This window comes from Pseudophryne corroboree, chromosome 5, assembly GCF_028390025.1.
Source record: "Pseudophryne corroboree isolate aPseCor3 chromosome 5, aPseCor3.hap2, whole genome shotgun sequence".
Classification (NCBI taxonomy): domain Eukaryota; kingdom Metazoa; phylum Chordata; class Amphibia; order Anura; family Myobatrachidae; genus Pseudophryne; species Pseudophryne corroboree.
In genome coordinates this window covers 112,314,039-112,334,767 of record NC_086448.1, presented here as the reverse complement: position 1 = coordinate 112,334,767, position 20,729 = coordinate 112,314,039, and the positions used below count along the sequence as shown (strand labels likewise).

Below are 20,729 nucleotides of genomic sequence, written 5' to 3'. Positions count from 1 at the left end.
AGGCTGTCCCCCCCCCCCCCCCCCCCCCATCCAAGGGCTGCGGATGGGGGGCTGATAGCCTTGAGAAAAGTGTAAGAATATTGTTTTTTCCAGTAGTACTACAAGTCCCAGCAAGCCTCCCCCGCAAGCTGGTACTTGGAGAACCACAAGTACCAGCATGCGGGAGAAAAATGGGCCCGCTGGTACCTGTAGTTCTACTGGAAAAAAAATACCCAAATAAAAACAGGACACGCACACCGTGATAGTAAAACTTTATTACACACATCTCAACACACACATACTTACCTATGTTCACACGCCGACCTCTGTCCACTTGTCCAAGTAGAATCCACGTGTACCTGTGAGTAAAATTATACTCACCTCAATCCAGTGTCCAGGTTATAATCCACGTACTTGGCAAAAAAACAAAACGAACACCCGGACCAAATGGACTGAAAGGGGTCCCATGTTTACACATTGGACCCCTTTCCACGAATGCCGGGACCCCACATGACTGCTGTCACAGAAGGTCCCTTCAGCCAATCAGGAAGCGCTACTTCGTGGCACTCTGCTGATTGGCTGTATGCGCGTCTGCTGTCAGACAGCGCATCGCACAGCTCCCTCCATTAGTTTCAATGGTGGGAACTTTGCGGGTAGCGGTGGGGTTACCCGCGGTCAGCCGCTGACCGCGGGTGACCTCACCGCTGACGCAAAGTTCCCACCATTGAATATAATGGAGAGGCTTTGCGATGCGCTGTCTGACAGCTCAGACGCGCATACAGCCAATCAGCAGAGTGCCAGGACGTTGCGCTCGCTGATTGGCTGAAGAGACCTTTCTGTGACAGCAGTCACGAGGGGGTCTCTGCATTCGGGGAAAGGGGTCCCATGTGTAAACATGGGACCCCTTTCAGTCCGTTTGGTTCGGGTGTTCGTTTTTTTTTTTTTGCCAAGTACGAGGATTATTTTAAAAGATCCGGACACTGGATTGAGGTGAGTATAATTTTTTTCACAGGTACCCCGGATTCTTCAGAGACGAGGGGGGCGTGGCAGTCGGCGGGTCAACATAGGTAAGTATGTATGTGTCGGCATGTATGAAATAAAGTTTTACTTTCACGGTGTGTGTCTTCTGTTTTTATTTGGGTATTTTTTTTTCCAGTAGAACTACAGGTACCAGCGGGCCCGTTTTTCTCCCGCATGCTGGTACTTGTGGTTCTCCAAGTACCAGCTTGCGGGGGAGGCTTGCTGGGACTTTTAGTACTACTGGAAAAAACAATATTCTTTCAAATTTCTCAAGGCTATCAGCCCCCCATCCGCAGCCCTTGGATGGGGGGGACAGCCTCGGGCTTCACCCCTGGCCCTTGGGTGGCTGGGGGGGACCCCTTGATTGAAGGGGTCCCCACTCCCCCAGGGTACCCCGGCCAGGGGTGACTAGTTGGGTATTTAATGCCACGGCCGCAGGGCGCTGTACAAAAGTGACCCCCGGCTGTGGCATTATCTGTCCAGCTAGTGGAGCCCGATGCTGGTGTAAAAAATACGGGGGACCCCTACTCTTTTTGTCCCCCGTATTTTTTGCACCAGCACCAGGCGCAGAGCCCGGTGCTGGTTTTAAAAATACGGGGGATCCCCTGTCATTTCCCCCCCCGGATTTTTAGAACCAGGACCGGCTCCAAGAGCCCGAGGCTGGTTTTGCTTTGGAGGGGGGACCCCACGCAATTTTTTTTCGTGTTTTTTCCCGTTTTTAAAAAATCGATCAAAATCCGTCAAATCAGCCGTTTTTCGACAGCGGGACTGTCGAATCTGTTTTTTATTGAATTTGGTAAATTTCGGCACCCACTTGCCGGAATTCGACGGTCGAATTTTGTGTCGAATTAAAAAACGGGCGAAAAATTGCCGCGATTCGCCGCTAATTGCATATACCCCTTAGCCTCTACCACCTCTGATGAGAGGCTATTCCACTTATCCACTACCCTTTCTGTGAAGTAATTTTTCCTTAAATTTCCGTGGTTGTCCTCGAGTTCTAATACTTCTCTTCCTTTGAAGAATGTTTCCCTCCTGAACTTTGTTAAAACCTTTGGTATATTTGAAAGTTTCTATCATGTCTCCCCTTTCCCTTCTCTCCTCCATACTATACATGTTAAGATCATGTTAGTTGAATGTTAGTTGAATGCGTTAAAATGTCCTATTATTAAACCTGTAAACAGTGTATTATTTCCTGCCATTTGCAATGCAATGCTGTACAGTACTGTATGTACTTCTTTATTGTGTGATGAGCCTGTCACGTCTGTTACAGGGTCCTTGAAAAACCACAGTGGAGGGATCTACTTCCTTTCAAGCTGGGAATCTGGTTTTATCTCACAGTCAGATCGCTGCCTCAGCTGTTTCAGGTATTTTTTATTTCTTTTCTCCATTTTGTAATATTCTTTAAAAGCAAATGTTTGCTTTCAACTGTGTTATTGAATATCTGCTTTTTGTCACGCAAAATGCGTCCACTTACTAATATCTAGCCTTTCAACGTTTAATATAGCAGTGTGTGTTTGTTACGAAGACTACAGAAGCTTTTATTTTTAAAGTTGCATTGTACTGTGTTGTTGATTGCATGCACTTTAAATGTTTAGATTCCTCAAGATATTTTATTTTAACCTTTAAAAGCGCTAGTTCTGCTTTGAAGCAAATGTGCAACAGCAGTCGTAGCCCTGATAGAAGAGTACGGGGGGAATTCATTTAGCCCCTGACACAATAGGAGGGGGACCCACCACATGGGCTTCCCCTGCCATAATGACAAACAGCCCCAAACAGGTCAGGCCAAGGCTAGAATCCCTCAGAAAGTCGGGAACTCACCCACCCCCCTCCCCCACAAAAAAAAAGCCCTCCTCCTGAGAAACAACTAGCCCTGGTATCTTCCCTGCACCCCTGGTGGCGATGGGTAAAGGGGTTAGTGGCCATTAAATGGTTAACAATATTCTTTGCACGTGACCTACAAGTCCCAGCAAGCCTTATCCGACATGATGGCACCTGTAGAACCACAAGTGCCAGTATGCCCACACATTAAGGACTGGTGTATCATTTAATACTGCTCCCTGAAACGACATCTAATTCTAGTACCTTATAGACCACGCCACTATTTTAATTAGGCCTTTTATGCCACCGTGTTTTGCTCTTCTTATATTTTCTTCCTGTAACCCCCTCTGTATGTTATTCCTCTACTATCTGCACACCCTGCCAGCAGCAGCCCTCACAGTGCGCCCACATGTCTGCATCTGATGGTTCCTCCATGGGCAGGATGTACTACATATTGATCTATTTATATAGAGTATTACACACATGTCCATTTTACAATATGTGACTTGGGTCCTTGTATGGCTTATCTCCAACAGTGTAACCTTTGTAGTGCGCCCAACATGGCTACCCAATGCATAACCTAGTCCTGAGGCTGCTCCTCCATCCCCCTGCCTCATGCCTCGACCATCTCTGCTTTGCTTACATCCTGCCATCAGGCTACCTCCCGCTTGCTTGTACCTCATGTCATCTGTCTGTCGCCCTTTTCCACTAGATTGTTAGCTCCTCAGAGCAGAGCCCTCTTCTCAACACATTTCACTCACAGCTCTCTCCTACTCAGCGACCATCTTTACCTGCTTTCTCTCCTGCTGGTAAAGGCTCATCTATCTCTATGGCCGCCAGCCCCTAGTAGTACGCTGATTACTCCCTCGCTACTTACATCTAAGCTGTATTATTTATTGAGAATTGTGGTGCTCTTTGTTACCTGTACTCTATTTTTGTTATTTATTTACTGTAATGTTAAGTTCTATCTCCCTGTACTGTTCTATTGTATGCTCTTTGCACGGCGCTGCGAAACACTTGTGGCGCCTTATGAATAAAATGTAATAATAATAATGTCTCACCTTGTACGCTCATAGAACGGTTGAAAAATACATGACGGTCATATTAGGACCCTACTATGATTGTTGGGACTAACCAACTCTAGGGTGACCTATTCCACTTAAGGCGGATGCCTCGCCTGGTAACTTTCATGAGTGGAATATATAACCCATGGAATTTATTCCCCAAAGTACCTGACAGTATGCTTATTGTGTTCTCTTCTCTAGGCTTTTTTTTTTTACTGTGTGGTTTTCTACTTATAATACAAAATCCTTCGTAAAATTTGTGAAGCACTTTTGAGTCCTGCTGGAGAAAAGTGCTATATAATAATAATAATAATATTTATTATTATTATTATTATTATTATTATATACAGGTTCATGGGACGTTCATTAGGGAACTTGTGTACTGTTAGGAATCACACACACTCATTGTAAATGATGCTGGATATTAGAACTCGCGTCAGAGATCCCTGACCCGTATAAAAGCACCCTCTCAGCGGCCATGAGCTTTTACATAGCGATGTTGCGCTGCAGTGATTATAAATATCTTTAACATTGACAGTAGGGGGTATATTATCCCATATATTAGCCATTCAAGGATAAATTTACTGAGATTATAATTAACAAGAGGTTCAAATAACAGACTGTGGTTAGAAGCAATTGCTGTTGAAGTGGTGTACAAGAGCAGTGCGTATTAGTGCAAGTACCAGATGCAGGTATATGGGATGAATCTAAGCATGAACTCTGCACCTTTTTCTGTGTCACCTTCTCCCACTGGAGACATACAGACATTTTTGCATTGTTAGGTGATTGTGCCTAACTCAACCCCGGAGGCTTCAGCTCTTCACTTAATAGCATTGTATTGTACAACAGTTGGAAAGATTCAGGATGCCCGGAGCTGTTGTATATGCATCAGTAGGATCAACATTTCTCAGTTGTAGATTAATGGACCTATCACAGCTATTTTCTCCTTCATCCACTAGGGGACACTGGAGTCTTAAGAACGTGGGGTATAGTTGGTGGTAGATGGGAGCCGGCACTTTAAGAATTTAAAGATGTTACTTGCTCCTCCTCCTCTATGCGTCCCCTCCAGGCCAGATTTAGATGACAGATGTGTGAAACACCTAATTTTTCAGTGTAGAGACTCTCTTCCAACCAACAATATTTCAAGATCTCAATCAAAACCCACCTTTTTCATTTTTGCATACCCTAAGCCCTCCTAGTCCACTACCATCTACTAAATCTGTGTTGCCCACTTGTCACATCCACCTCTCTCCCATTGCTCCTACTAGTTCTACCTACTTGCCCTCTAGGTTGTAAGCTCTCAGTAGCAGGACACTCTCGTCTGCTCGCTCTGTCTGCCCTGTTATGCCAGTCCATGCTCTTCTGCTACATTCAACTTATACACGCTGAATCTGGGCTAGTTTTGTGCTACTTGTAAATTTTTATATGTACCACACGACTCATTGTTAGTTTCAAAGTGCAGCTGTTTAGAAATTCCACCTAGTAACTAAAATAACTTAGAGGAAGGAAACTAATAAATGAACCAAAAGCATTTTCATGGATAATAATATCTGGCTGTGTTTAGTGAAAGCCCAGAGAGCTTTCACATCCATCGGCTTCTCGCTGCTGTACTGTGGGATGCAGAAATATTTCCATACATGGCTTTCTGTTGTCAGTCAGATGTGGCAAATCCTCATGACGATACGAGACGTGTGAGGCTTTTTAACCAGAGTTTTTAAAGGCACATAATCTCTAATATTGTTAATTGTATTATTCCCTTGTTTGAACAGGACATCAAGCAGTTTTATGCGGAGTACAATGATAAGAAAATGAAAGAAAAAGAGGAGGCTGAAGCCCAAGCAGAGCTGGAATCCCTATTAAGTATGTTTATACATATTGCTTATATTTATTAGTATTGTGCTCTTCTACTTATGCAGAATTAAACCTTAGAGGTGCGTATATCATTTAGTGGAGAGGAATTGTAGAACAGCTCAGTTCACTACTTATAACATTCTGTTGTTTCTCAGTGCATACTGCCATATTTTGTGAAAATTCACCAAATTTCCAAAGTCATTGATTGGGTCAGTAAACTATTAGCAGTAAGATACAACATTGTTTGTCTCCGTTTCCTGTATGCATTTCACAGTTTTCAACAAATAGATTCCTAGCACAAAATAATGTCTTGTACAGTTCTTCTTGATTTGCCCTAATACACATTGGCAGGCCTTGGATATGAATACCAACTGCGACATCCTAATGTTGGGAATTCGGCCCCAATGTCCCCCTAACCCTCCCTACCCGTAGCCTAAAGGGCCGTACTGACGGGGAGATTTCCCCAGAGATGTGTGCTGAGCGGTCCAGCAATTAGGGTGTCCCCAGCATGCCCGACCAGCCCTAAAGCCAAACCTTAAGAGGGTTTCTGCTCGCACATTCCTGAGGTGCGAGCAGAAATCCACTATAAGTGCAGTGAATTAGTTCCCAGGCTCTTAATACATTTCCGTTCTCAAACATATTCTGTATTGCCGTAGTAGTACCACTCACAGGTATACTTCCTGAAATATGAAAATTTGAGGAGAAGGGGGGGTTTGCACTTTATAACAACCTCTTTGCTATTTGATTAGGAATCAGTGAAATCATTTCATGGCAGCAATTTTGTAGACTAGCCAAATCATTCATATAATGAAACATTATTATATACAGTGCATCCAGAAAGTGTTCACAGCGCTTAACTTTTTCTACATTTTGTTATGTTCCAAAATGGAATAAATTAATTTTTTCCCTCAAACTTCTACACACAATACCCCATAATAACAACGTGAACATTTTTTTTTTTTTTTTAGATTTTTGCAAATTTATGAAAAATAAAAATACTAAGAAATCACATGTACATAAATATTCACAGCCTTTGCTCAATACTTTGTTGATGCACCTTTGGCAGCAATTACAGCCTCAAGTATTTTTCAGTATGAAGCCACAAGTTTGGCACACCTATCTTTGCGCAGTTTCGCCCATTCCTCCTTGCAGCACCTCTCAAGTTTCATCTGGTTGGAAGGGTAGCGTCTGTGCACAGCAATTTTCAGATCTCTCCAGAGATGTTCAATCAGATTGAAGTCTGGGCTCTTGCTGGAGCACTCCAGGACATTCACAGAGTTATCCAGAAGCCACTCCTTTGAAATCTTGGCTGTGTGCTTAGAGTCATTGTCCTGCTGAAAGATGAACCGTCGCCCCAGTCTGAAATCAAGAGCGCTCTGGAGCAGGTTTCATCCAGGATGTTTCTGTACATTACTGCATTCATCTTTCCATCTATCCTGACTAGTCTCCCAGCTCCTGCCGCTGAAAAACATCCCCACAGCATGATGTTGCCACCACCATGCTTCACTGTAGAGATTATATTGGCCTGGTGATGAGCGGTGCCTGGTTTCCTCCAAACATGAGTCCTGGCATTCATGCCAAAGAGTTCAATCTTTGTCTCATCAGACCAGAGAATTTTGTTTCTCATGGTCTGAGAGTCCTTCAGGTGCATTTTGGCAAACTCCCAAGTGGGTTGCCCTGTGCTTTTTTACTAAGGAATGGCTTCCGTCTGGCCACTCTACCATACAGGCCTGATTGGTGGATTGCTGCAGAGATGGTTGTCCTTCTGGAAGATTCTCCTCTCTCCACAGAGGAATGCTGTAGCTCTGTCAGAGTGACCATCGGGTTCTTGTTCACCTCCCTGACTAGGAACCTTCTCCCCCGATCGCTCAGTTTAAACGGCCGGCCAGCTCTAGGAAGAGTACTGGTGGTTCCGAACTTCTTCCATTTACGGATGATGGAGGCCACCGTGCTCATTGGGACCTTCAAAGCAGCAGATATTTTTCTGTACCCTTCCCCAGATTTGTGCCTCGAGACAATCCAGTCTCTGAGGTATACAGACAATTCCTTTGACTTCATGCTTAGTTTGTGCTCAGACATGCACTGTTAAGTGTGGGACCTTATATAGACACTTGTGTGCCTTTCCAAATCATGTCCGATCAACTGAATTGACCACAGGTGGACTCCACTTAAGCTGTAGGAACATCTCAAGGATGATCAGTGTAAATAGGATGCACCTGAGTTCAATTTTGAGCTTCATGGCAAAGGTTGTGAATACTTATGTACATGTGATTTCTTAGTTTTTTATTATTAATAAATTAGCAGAAATTTCAAAAAAACTTTTTTCACGTTGTCATTATGGGGTATTGTGTGTAAAATTCTGAGGGGAAACAATTAATTTATTCCATTTTGGAACATAACAAAATGTGGAAAAGTGAAGCAATGTGAATGCACTGTATTTTAAGTAAAATGCTTCTTAAATATGAGAGATGCTTTATTCATAGGTAATATCAATGCTATCATATGTTTACTAAAGCCATAATAAATTGGACCCTGGGTGCTGACTTCTGTGGTATGGTAGATGATTATTCCTACCAGAGCCAGGCAAGCAGCATGGCAATACCAACTGGATGCTGAGTACTGTGGTATGGAAGAGCCAGGCAAGCAGCATGGCAACTCCCAGCATGGCAGCTCCCACTGGGTACTGGGTTCTGTGGTATGGAAGAGCCAGGCAAGCAGCATAGCAACTCCCACGGAAAACAAGCAAAGCAAGATGGAAGGCTAACTTACATGATTCACTGAATGTTTTGGGAACAGTAACCTAATCATTTATATTCTCTTATGCTTTGGTTTTGATATTTGCCATTTTACGTGTGTATATCCAAAAGGTAATAAGCACTTTTCTTTGCTCATATAATACTTTGCGGTTCATACATACTTACACAACGGGCATTATCTGCATTTGTTGTGCGACTCCTATTAAATAAATGTTTGTCAAGAAAAGCACACGCATTATAGTGCAAAAGTTTCCATACATACTGTAAAGGAGAACACTTATAATCCAATAGACAGTTACACTGGTACAGCACACCAGTAAAAAGCAAAAAGAGGTAACAAGAAGAAATAAATGGCAGGAGCTGTAATAAGGACAAGGGGGATCATTCCGAGTTGATTGCTAGCTGCCGTTGTTCGATGCGTAGCGAGCAGTGAAAAAAAGGCTAATCTACGCATGCACCGCAATGCGCACACGCGTCGTACGGGTACGAAGTCCTTTGTGGTTTTGCACTGGTTTTAGCGACGATTCCAATCGCACAGTCGAATGCAAGGAGATTGACAGGAAGTGGGAGTTTCTGCGTGTCAACTGACCGTTTTCTGGGAGTGTTTGGAAAAACGCAGGCGTGGCCGGGCGGGTATCTGACATCATTACCGTGTCACTCGTCGCAGCAATCATCGCACAGAATAAGTAACTACAGGGCTGGTCTTGTTCTGCACAAAATGTGTTTGCTGCTGCGCGGCCTCACAGGCGTTCGCACTCCTGCAAAGCAAAAATACACTCCCCCGTGGGCGGCGACTATGCCTTCGCACGGCTGTTAAAAGTAGCTAGCGAGCGATCAACTCAGAATGACCCCCCAGGTTAGGTAGAACAAGAAATAGACAGAGCTTTATTCGAGCCTAGGTGTAATTGAGTAAGTAATCCAGTAAACACACACATTTTGAGCACGATATATAAAATTAAATGTTTATATGACCTTTAAAATTTGTGTTAAACTGATAATTTTCTACTGCCCAGTTTCCATATTTGCTTTATTTTTAATCACAAAGGTCCAACTGTGTATTTGTGGTGCCACATTTTTTCTCCCATTATTGAAAGTGGCTCCTGTATATTCTGGGATATGTTTTGTTTTGTTTTTGTTTGTTTGTTTTGTTGTTTTTTTCCTTCTAAATTTCTGTTTTCTTTCTGTATACATTAAGTGACATTTGTTTAAACTACTTTTAAATCTGCAGAAGAGAAGAAACCGAAAGTGAAAAAGGCAAAATCTGAATTTCCTGTGTATTCTTCAATTGAATCTAATTGGGGTGCATACGTCCCTACTTATGATCAAGGCGTTAGCATTGAGGAAATTGAAGAACAAGTGGATGACTGGTTGGAAAATCAGAATCGAACACTAAAAAAAAAAGTAAGTGCTTTAAAAAAAAAATTATTAGGTAAGCTATCGAAACTATGGGCTAAATTTACTAAGCAGCATTATATTTTCTTTTTAAAGCTGACCATTGTTGGCAGTTTTGCCCATGGGTTTGAAAATGGCAGTAATTATTACCCCGGCGTGTTTTGCATTTGTTATTGCAATTTTAAAGTCCGCCAATTGACAGATTTGAAAATCTGCTGTTCAGTAAATTTAGCACTAAGCCTGTTAAATGTACAGCCTTGCCCCTGGTCACCTGAAACTAAAGGATATATTTTCAGATAACAATAGGTTACAAAGGCCCAGATTTATCAAGCCTTGATAAATCGCATGGTGATAAAGTACCAACCAACCAGCTCCTAACTGTTATTTCTCAAACACAGCCTGTGATATGGCAGTTAGGAGCTGATTGGTTGGTACTTTATCAACGTGTTATTTATCACTCTCCCAGGCTTGTTAAATGGGGGCGAAAATATCTACTATGAAATAGTCTGACTGATGTGAATTTTCATTATAGGATTGAAGTCCTTATTGTAAAGTAATTCCTAGCAACAATAACGGGCCGATGCCCAGTTTGAAGTTGCCAAGAAAAGTTGTTGATCAAAATGCTGAAGATGAATTGTTCACCGCCCCAAAATGGGCTGTAACTTTGCTTTATTTTCTGTTGGCAATATGTCAAATAAAGCTACTTGATTGGCCATTTCATTTGCATGTTGAAGTAATTTGAATAAAATGCTGAGTAGCAGGAAAATGGGTGTATAGGAGCATGCTGTGTGCTTTTAATTAAGTCTTTTATTATGTTTTATTTCATGGGTCTGCAACCTGTAGCTCTCCAGCTGCTGTGGAACTACACATCCCAGCATGCCATGCCACAGTTTTGCTTTTAAGGCATGCTAAAACTGAGGCAGGGCTTGCTGGGATGTTGTAGTTCCTCAACAGCTGGAGAGCCGCAGGCTGCAGACATGTTCTATTTGGACATTTATTTTATCACAATTTAGATTTATTTTTTACACAAGAAAATATTTTTTCATTGGAACGGGTCAATTGGTTTAGGTCATTCTGTTTTACAACCAGGAAGCTGTTTACAATGTTTTTATCAGACAATGATGGACATTATATTGTCCACAGCAGACATGTGAGAGGTGATTGCAGGTACAGTGCTTGAGTCGCAGTTGAGTTTACCATGTTGATAAATGGTCAATGCCATCCTTTCTTACATCAGAAGGCACCCCTACAGGTTGGTCTATTACATATGTATATCTTCATTACACTCAGAATATATTTGAATTAGTTTAATTAAATAATGAAAACTGTATCCAGATGATGGGTCGACCCCGTATAGTTGCCATGTAAAAGGTCGACAGGTTCAGATGGTAGATATATAAATGGTCGACACGCAGATGAGCAACACAAGTTTGTTTGTTTAGTTTTTTTACCTTTTTTTCTCTAACGTCCTAAGTGGATGCTGGGGACTCCGTAAGGACCATGGGGAATAGCGGCTCCGCAGGAGACTGGGCACAAAAGTAAAGCTTTAGAACTACCTGGTGTGCACTGGCTCCTCCCCCTATGACCCTCCTCCAAGCCTCAGTTAAGATTTTGTGCCCGAACGAGAAGGGTGCACACTAGGTGGCTCTCCTGAGCTGCTTAGTGAAAAGTTTAGTTTTAGGTTTTTTATTTTCAGTGAGACCTGCTGGCAACAGGCTCACTGCATCGAGGGACTAAGGGGAGAAGAAGCGAACTCACCTGCGTGCAGAGTGGATTGGGCTTCTTAGGCTACTGGACATTAGCTCCAGAGGGACGATCACAGGCCCAGCCATGGATGGGTCCCAGAGCCGCGCCGCCGGCCCCCTTACAGAGCCAGAAGACAGAAGAGGTCCGGAAAATCGGCGGCAGAAGACGTCCTGTCTTCAACAAGGTAGCGCACAGCACTGCAGCTGTGCGCCATTGCTCTCAGCACACTTCACACTCCGGTCACTGAGGGTGCAGGGCGCTGTGGGGGGGCGCCCTGAGACGCAATAAAAACACCTTGGATGGCAAAAAATGCATCACATATAGCTCCTGGGCTATATGGATGCATTTAACCCCTGCCAGAATACATAGAAAAATGGGAGATAAGGCTGCCGAGAAGGGGGCGGAGCCTATCTCCTCAGCACACTGGCGCCATTTTCCCTCACAGCTCCGTTGGAGGGAAGCTCCCTGGCTCTCCCCTGCAGTCACTACACTACAGAAAGGGTTAAAAAAGAGAGGGGGGGCACTAATTACGCGCAGTATTAAAGATACAGCAGCTATAAGGGGAAAAACACTTATATAAGGTTATCCCTGTATATATATAGCGCTCTGGTGTGTGCTGGCAAACTCTCCCTCTGTCTCCCCAAAGGGCTAGTGGGGTCCTGTCCTCTATCAGAGCATTCCCTGTGTGTGTGCTGTATGTCGGTGCGTTTGTGTCGACATGTATGAGGAGAAAAATGATGTGGAGACGGAGCAGATTGCCTGTAATAGTGATGTCACCCCCTAGGGGGTCGACACCTGAGTGGATGAACTGTTGGAAGGAATTACGTGACAGTGTCAGATCTGTATAAAAGACAGTGGTTGACATGAGACAGCCGGCTACTCAGCTTGTGCCTGTCCAGACGTCTCATAGGCCGTCAGGGGCTCTAAAGCGCCCGTTACCTCAGATGGCAGATATAGACGCCGACACGGATACTGACTCCAGTGTCGACGGTGAAGAGACAAATGTGACTTCCAGTAGGGCCACACGTTACATGATGGAGGCAATGAAAAATGTTTTACACATTTCTGATAATACGAGTACCACCAAAAAGGGGTATTATGTTCGGTGAGGAAAAACTACCTGTAGTTTTCCTGAATCTGAGAAATTAAATGAGGTATGTGATGATGCGTGGGTTTCCCCCGATAACAACTGATAATTTCTAAAATGTTATTGGCATTATATCCTTTCCCGCCAGAGGTTAGGGTGCGTTGGGAAACACCCCCTAGGGTGGATAAAGCTCTCACACGCTTGTAAGGGCTCTACCCTCTCCTGAGATGGCCGCCCTTAAGGATCCTGCTGATAGAAAGCAGGAGGGTATCCTAAAATGTATTTACACACATACTGGTGTTATACTGCGACCAGCAATCGCCTCAGCCTGGATGTGCAGTGCTGGGTTGGCGTGGTCGGATTCCCTGACTGAAAATATTGATACCCTAGATAGGGACAGTATATTTTTGCCTATAGAGCATTTAAAAGATGCATTTCTATATATGCGTGATGCACAGCGGAATATTTGCCGACTGGCATCAAGTCTAAGTGCGTTGTCCATTTCTACCAGTAGAGGGTTATGGACACGATAGTGGTCAGGTGATGCGGATTTCAAACGGCATTTGGAAGCAACATGAGAAGACGCCGTATTATCAGTCGCAGTCTTTTCGTGGACAAGCGGGCAAAAGGTTCCTCATTTCTGCCCCGTGACAGAGGGAGAGGAAAAAGGCTGCAGAAATCAGCCAGTTCCCAGGAACAGAAACCCTTTCCCGCCTCTGCCAAGCCCTCAGTATGACGCTGGGGCTTTACAAGCAGAATCAGGCACGGTGGGGGGCCCGTCTCAATGAATTTCAGCGCGCAGTGGGCTCACTCGCAAGTAGACCCCTGGATCCTTCAGTGATATCTCAGGGGTACAAATTGGAATTCGAGACGTCTCCCCCTCGCCGTTTCCTAAAATCGGCTTTACCGATGTCTCCTTCTGACAGGGAGACAGTTTTGGAAGCCATTCACAAGCTGTATTCCCAGCAGGTGATAATCAAGGTACCCCTCCTGCAACAGGGAACGGGGTATTATTCCACACTGTTGTGGTACCGAAGCCGGACGGCTCGGTGAGACCGATTCTAAATCTAAAATCTTTGAACACTTACATACAGAGGTTCAAATTCAAGATTGAGTCACTCAGAGCAGTGATTGCGAACCTGGAAGAAGGGGACTACATGATGTCTCGGGACATCGAGGATGCTTACCTTCATGTCCAAATTTACCCTTCTCACCAAGGGTACCTCAGGTTTATGGTACAGAACTGTCACTATCAGTTCAGACGCTGCCGTATGGATGGTCCACGGCACCCCGGGTCTTTACCAAGGTAATGGCCGAAATGATGATATTCCTTCGAAGGAAGGGAATTTTAGTTATCCCTTACTTGGACGATTCCCTGATAAGGGTAAGATCCAGGGAACAGTTGGAGGCCGGTGTAGCACTATCTCAGGTAGTGTTGCGGCAGCACGATTGGATTCTCAATATTCCAAAATCGCAGCTGATTCCGACGACTCGTCTTCTGTTCCTAGGGATGATCCTGGACACAGTCCAGAAAAAGGTGTTTCTCCCGGAGGAGAAAGCCAGGGAGTTATCCGAGCTAGTCAGGAACCTCCTAAAACCGAGCCAAGTCTCAGTGCATCAATGCACAAGGGTTCTGGGTAAAATGGTGGCTTCCTACGAAGCAATCCCATTCGGCAGATTCCACGCAAGAACTTTCCAGTGGGACCTGCTGGACAAATGGTCCGGGTCGCATCTTCAGATGCATCAGCGGATAACCCTGTCACCAAGAACAAGGGTGTCCCTCCTGTGTTGGTTGCAGAGTGCTCATCTTCTAGAGGGCCGCAGATTCGGCATTCAGGACTGGGTCCTGGTGACCACGGATGCCAGCCTGCGAGGCTGGGGAGCAGTCACACAGGGAAGGAATTTCCAGGGCTTATGGTCAAGCCTGGAGACATCACTTCACATAAATATCCTGAAGCTAAGGGCCATTTACAATGCTCTAAGCTTAGCAAGACCTCTGCTTCAAGGTCAGCCGGTGTTGATCCAGTCGGACAACATCACGGCAGTCACCCACGTAAACAGACAGGGTGGCACAAGAAGCAGGAGGGCAATGGCAGAAGCTGCAAGGATTCTTCGCTGGGCGGAAAATCATGTGATAGCACTGTCAGCAATTCCGGGAGTGGACAACTGGGAAGCAGACTTCCTCAGCAGACACGACCTCCACCCGGGAGAGTGGGGACTTCACCCAGAAGTCTTCCACATGATTATAAACCGTTGGGAAAAACTCGACAGGTATTGCGCCAGGTCAAGGGACCCTCAGGCAATAGCTGTAGACGCTCTGGTCACACCGTGGGTGTACCAGTCAGTGTATGTGTTCCCTCATCTGCCTCTCATACCCAAGGTACTGAGATTGATAAGATGGAGAGGAGTAAGCACTATATTCGTGGCTCCGGATTGGCCAAGAAGGACTTGGTAACCGGAACTTCAAGAGATGCTCACGGAGGATCCGTGGCCTCTACCTCTAAGAAGGGACCTGCTCCAGCAAGGACCCTGTCTGTTCCAAGACTTACCGCGGCTGCGTTTGACGGCATGGCGGTTGAACGCCGGATCCTGAAGGAAAAAAGGCATTCCGGATGAAGTCATCCCTATCCTGATCAAAGCCAGGAAGGATGTAACCGCAAAACATTATCACCGCATTTGGCGAAAATATGTTGCGTGGTGCGAGGCCAGTAAGGCCCGACGGAGGAAATTCAACTGGGTCGATTCCTACATTTCCTGCAAACAGGAGTGTCTATGGGCCTGAAATTGGGGTCCATTAAGGTTCAAATTTCGGCCCTGTCAATTTTCTTCCAAAAAGAACTAGCTTCAGTCCCTGAAGTTCAGACGTTGTAAAAGGGGTACTGCATATACAGCCTCCTTTTGTGCCTCCAGTGGCACCTTGAGATCTCAATGTAGTTTTTGGGTTCCAAAAGTCACATTGGTTTGAACCACTTAAATCTGTGGAGTTAAAATATCTCACATGGAAAGTGGTCATGCTGTTGGCCCTGGCCTGGGCCAGGCGCGTGTCAGAATTGGCGGCTTTATCCTGTAAAAGCCCTTATCTGATTTTCCATTCGGACAGGGCGGAATTGAGGACTCGTCCTCAGTTTCTCCCTAAGGTGGTTTCAGCGTTTCACCTGAACCAACCTATTGTGGTGCCTGCGGCTACTAGGGACTTGGAGGACTCCAAGTTGCTAGACGTTATCAGGGCCCTGAAAATATGTTTCCATGACGGCTGGAGTCAGAAAATCTGACTCGCTATTTATCCTGTATGCACCCAACAAGCTGGGTGCTCCTGCTTCTAAGCAGACTATTGCTCGTTGGATTTGTAGTACAATTCAGCTTGCACATTCTGTGGCAGGCCTGCCACAGCCAAAAATCTGTAAATGCCCACTCCACAAGGAAGATGGGCTCATCTTGGGCGGCTGCCCGAGGGGTCTCGGCTTTACAACTTTGCCGAGCAGCTACTTGGTCAGGAGCAAATACGTTTGTAAAATTCTACAAAATTGATACCCTGGCTGAGGAGGACCTGGAGTTCTCTCATTTGGTGCTGCAGAGTCATCCGCACTCTCCCGCCCGTTTGGGAGCTTTGGTATAATCCCCATGGTCCTTACGGAGTCCCCAGCATCCACTTAGGACGTTAGAGAAAATAAGAATTTACTTACCGATAATTCTATTTCTCGTAGTCCGTAGTGGATGCTGGGCGCCCATCCCAAGTGCGGATTGTCTGCAATACTGGTACATAGTTATTGTTACCAAAAAATCGGGTTATTGCTGTAGTGAGCCATCTTTTCTAGAGGCTCCTCTGTTATCATGCTGTTAACTGGGTTTAGATCACGAGTTGTACGGTGTGATTGGTGTGGCTGGTATGAGTCTTACCCGGGATTCAAAATCCTTCCTTATTGTGTACGCTCGTCCGGGCACAGTATCCTAACTGAGGCTTGGAGGAGGGTCATAGGGGGAGGAGCCAGTGCACACCAGGTAGTTCTAAAGCTTTACTTTTGTGCCCAGTCTCCTGCGGAGCCGCTATTCCCCATGGTCCTTACGGAGTCCCCAGCATCCACTTCGGACTACGAGAAATAGAATTATCGGTAAGTAAATTCTTATTTTTTTTGCCTTTTTTTTTTTTTGCCAACCTTTTCATATTATCATCTACGTGGATTACGATTGGGAATAGCAACGTGCCGAACGCAGGGATAGCGGACTGAGGCACCTTGCTCTAAGCGTGCCCGCGTGGGTACACATTTCTACTAATTTGGCTTTTACATGGTTCAACGTACAAAATAACACCCAATTTTTTTTTTACCTGTGTCGACCATTTCCATGCCGACCTTTTTATTTTGTCAACCTTTTTTTACCCGTCTACCTTTTACATGTCGACCACTTGACGTGTGCATGTCGACCATATGTAGTCGTCCAAGTGACAGTTGACATAATTCTGGTAGACTGAATGATCCACTCCCATGAAAGCTGTGTATTGTATTGTATTGTGGCGTACATTTTGCATCATGAAATGCAATACAATCACATTTGGGGAATTCCCATCTAAATCACTGTATACACCATGGCCCTCATTCCGAGTCGTTCGCTCTGTAATTTTCTTCGCATCGCAGTGAAATTCCGCTTAGTACGCATGCGCAATATTCGCACTGCGACTGCGCCAAGTAATTTTACAATGAAGATAGTATTTTTACTCACGGCTTTTTCTTCGCTCTGGCGATCGTAGTGTGATTGACAGGAAATGGGTGTTACTGGGCGGAAACACGGCGTTTTCGGGGCGTGTGGATAAAAACGCTACCGTTTCCGGAAAAAACGCAGGAGTGGCCGGAGAAACGGGGGAGTGTCTGGGCGAACGCTGGGTGTGTTTATGACGTCAAACCAGGAACGACAAGCACTGAACTGAACGCAGATGCCGAGTAAGTCTGAAGCTACTCTGAAACTGCTAAGTAGTTTGTAATCGCAATATTGCGAATACATCGGTCGCAATTTTAAGAAGCTAAGATACACTCCCAGTAGGCGTAGGCTTAGCGTGAGCAACTCTGCTAAATTCGCCTTGCGAGCTATCAACTCGGAATGAGGGCCCATATATAATAAAAGGCTAACTCTGCTCCTCAATAAGAAAATAATTCCTCTCTGGGCGCCGCAAATGAGCTGCACAGGAAAGTACTAAATAGAACACCAATCTATACAACCTTGTAAAAAAAAAAAGAAAAAAGTACGATCTCACTTTTGCGCTCAATGTCCAGAAAATTCAGTTTTGCCACAGTGGACCGATGTAGTTCATTCAATATGAAAAAGAAAAAAATGCACCATAGTATAATACTGCATTGAGACCAGATCTTTCACCACTGTGTAATACAGGGAATGGAAATGTGGATATAGTCCCAAAACTGGAAAGTTCAAGCTTCCACCTCTTTTTCAAGGCACCCAACGTGATATGCAGGATTTATGGTGATGGACGCTTACATGTAAGCTTACTTCTGTAAGACGTGATGAAAACTCATAAAGGTTTCTTTTGTTGGCCTTACGATCTCTTCATATAGGTAGATGGACCCCAATATCCCTCGTAACAAATCAAAGCCAGAGATACAATCCAATTAGGACAAGGACACTCTTTATTAGAGTACAAACAAAAGAGTGAACAGAAAAAAACCATACCATGTGGGAAAAGGCAGGATGTTGTTAATAGCCAATAGCAATGGGTCCGGATACCAATAGCTATTTATCCCCCACTATGGATAGTCAAATCTGTCACCCACAACAACACACTGTGTCGACGCGTTTCGACGCTATGCAGCGTCTTTTTCAAGATTCACAGTGTGTAATCACTAGAAATACAAGTTGAAATTAGGTCCCACTTGACCAATAATAAACATGCAGTGATTCCATATATTTTCTAAAACATACTGACATTGTTATTTAACTCTTTCTAAACAACATTTTCCTATTTTAAAAACTGATGATATTTACCAACAGTCATAGAGAGTTTGGACTTCATTATAAAACTATTCAAACAAACTTAAGCATCAAACCGGTTACATACCCCTGGAGTACAGCATGTCCTGTCTGTTCAGGTAGAGAACAAACATGATTGTAATCATGTGTTTTATATAGGCAATGGTCTGATTGGTGTAAATTCAATCAACCAATCAGAGTTAAAATAGGCAGATGACTGGCACTTTTATAAGCCAATGTGTATTCACATTCACAGCTGATTGTTAGTGTGTAATCACTAGAAATACAAGTTGAAATTAGGTCCCACTTGACCAATAATGAACATACAGTGATTCCATATATTTTCTAAAACATACTAACATTGTTATTTAACTCTTTCTAAACAACATTTTCCTATTTTAAAAACTGATGATATTTACCAACAGTCATAGAGAGTATTGACTTCATTATAAAACTATTTAAACAAACTTAAGCATCAAACCGGTTACATACCCCTGGAGTGCAGCGTGTCCTGTCTGTTCAGGTAGAGAACAAACATGATTGTAATCATGTGTTTTATATAGGCAATGGTCTGATTGGTGTAAATTCAATCAACCAATCAGAGTTAAAATAGGCAGATGACTGGCACTTTTATAAGCCAATGTGTATTCACATTCACAGCTGATCGTTAGTGTGTAATCACTAGAAATACAAGTTGAAATTAGGTCCCACTTGACCAATAATGAACATGCAGTGATTCCATATATTTTCTAAAATATTTTCTAAAACATACTAACATTGTTATTTAACTCTTTCTAAACAACATTTTTCCTATTTTAAAAACTGATGATATTTACCAACAGACAGGGTATGTTTTTGTTTGGTTTGGGTAATGCTGTTTCCTAATTTCATAATTCAAAACATAACATTTTAAGGAACATATTATAAACAGATACAAAAAATAAAACATATTTATAAAAACCACCTTATTTCGAAATCGTGGTTTAAACCAAGCGGCGCAAGGCTATTAAAATCAAATATATTTTTCATTTCAGATCTGGCTAATCTGTTGTCTCTATCTCTGGTCCTCCAATTGTTCTTGATCCATTTTATAGCACAAAAGCTTTTTAAACCTTTCAGAGAGTTCTCATGTTTGTCTTTAAAATGTAGGGAAAAAGGGTGATTTTCATTCCCCTTCAAAATGTTCCTGACATGTTCTGCCCATCTGATTTTAACTTGTCGTTTTGTTTTGCCAATGTATAATAAATTACACTTACAGACAATGGCATAGACAACATAATCCGTGTGACATGTAATAAAATCATCTATCCTGACTTTTTTCTGTCTCCATATAAACTGCGTCACCTTAGATTCAGTACTAGGGCAGGCTTTGCACATCCTACATTCCCCACAACGGTAGAAGCCCTTATTTCTAGGTAAAAACCTTTTTCCGTCCATGGGTAGAGCACTGCTAACCAAAGTATTTTTAATATTGGGAGCTCTTTTATATGTGAAACGTGGTTTCTGTGGCAAAATTTTAACTAGAATCTCATCTTTGAGAAGAATATTCCAATTTTTCTTCACTATTCCCTCAATTCTCTTATATTGCTTGTTGAATTGAGTGTGGAATGACAAGGGGAAGTTTCGAGTGCGTGTTTTTTCTTTCCTCTCTAATAATACTGATCTTTCAACTTCTTCTACCTCCTTTGAGATCTTATCTAATGTGGATACGTCGTATCCTTTGGTTGCAAAATTGGACACCATTAGACTCGCTTGTTCTCTGTATTTCTCTTTACTAGAACAATTCCTCCGTACCCTAAGTAATTGGCTTTTGGGTACGTTAGTGAGCCAAATAGGTAGATGATTACTGTCTAGAGGTATGTATGTATTACAGTCGGTTGGCTTGGTGTAATTACTTGTCACCAGACTCCCGTCCTCTACTGTTATATTAAGATCCAGGAAATTGACGTTGGATTTACTGATGGAAAAGGACAAATGAATATTTAATTCATTATCATTAAGGTATCTACAAAAATCCTGGAGGTCACCTTCTTCTCCTTTCCA

The 20,729-nt window shown here is 43.6% G+C and overlaps 1 protein-coding gene across 1 annotated transcript in view; it reads left to right on the top strand.

Annotated features, from left to right (window-relative positions):
- Positions 1-20,729, top strand: part of DNAJC1 (DnaJ heat shock protein family (Hsp40) member C1) — a 274,628-nt gene that overhangs the window by 138,537 nt on the left and 115,362 nt on the right. Inside the window, exons 6-8 of the mRNA XM_063921576.1 lie at positions 2,270-2,363; positions 5,651-5,741; positions 9,717-9,889. Coding sequence (XP_063777646.1) covers positions 2,270-2,363; positions 5,651-5,741; positions 9,717-9,889 — 358 coding nt within the window. The remainder of the gene's footprint in view (positions 1-2,269; positions 2,364-5,650; positions 5,742-9,716; positions 9,890-20,729) is intronic.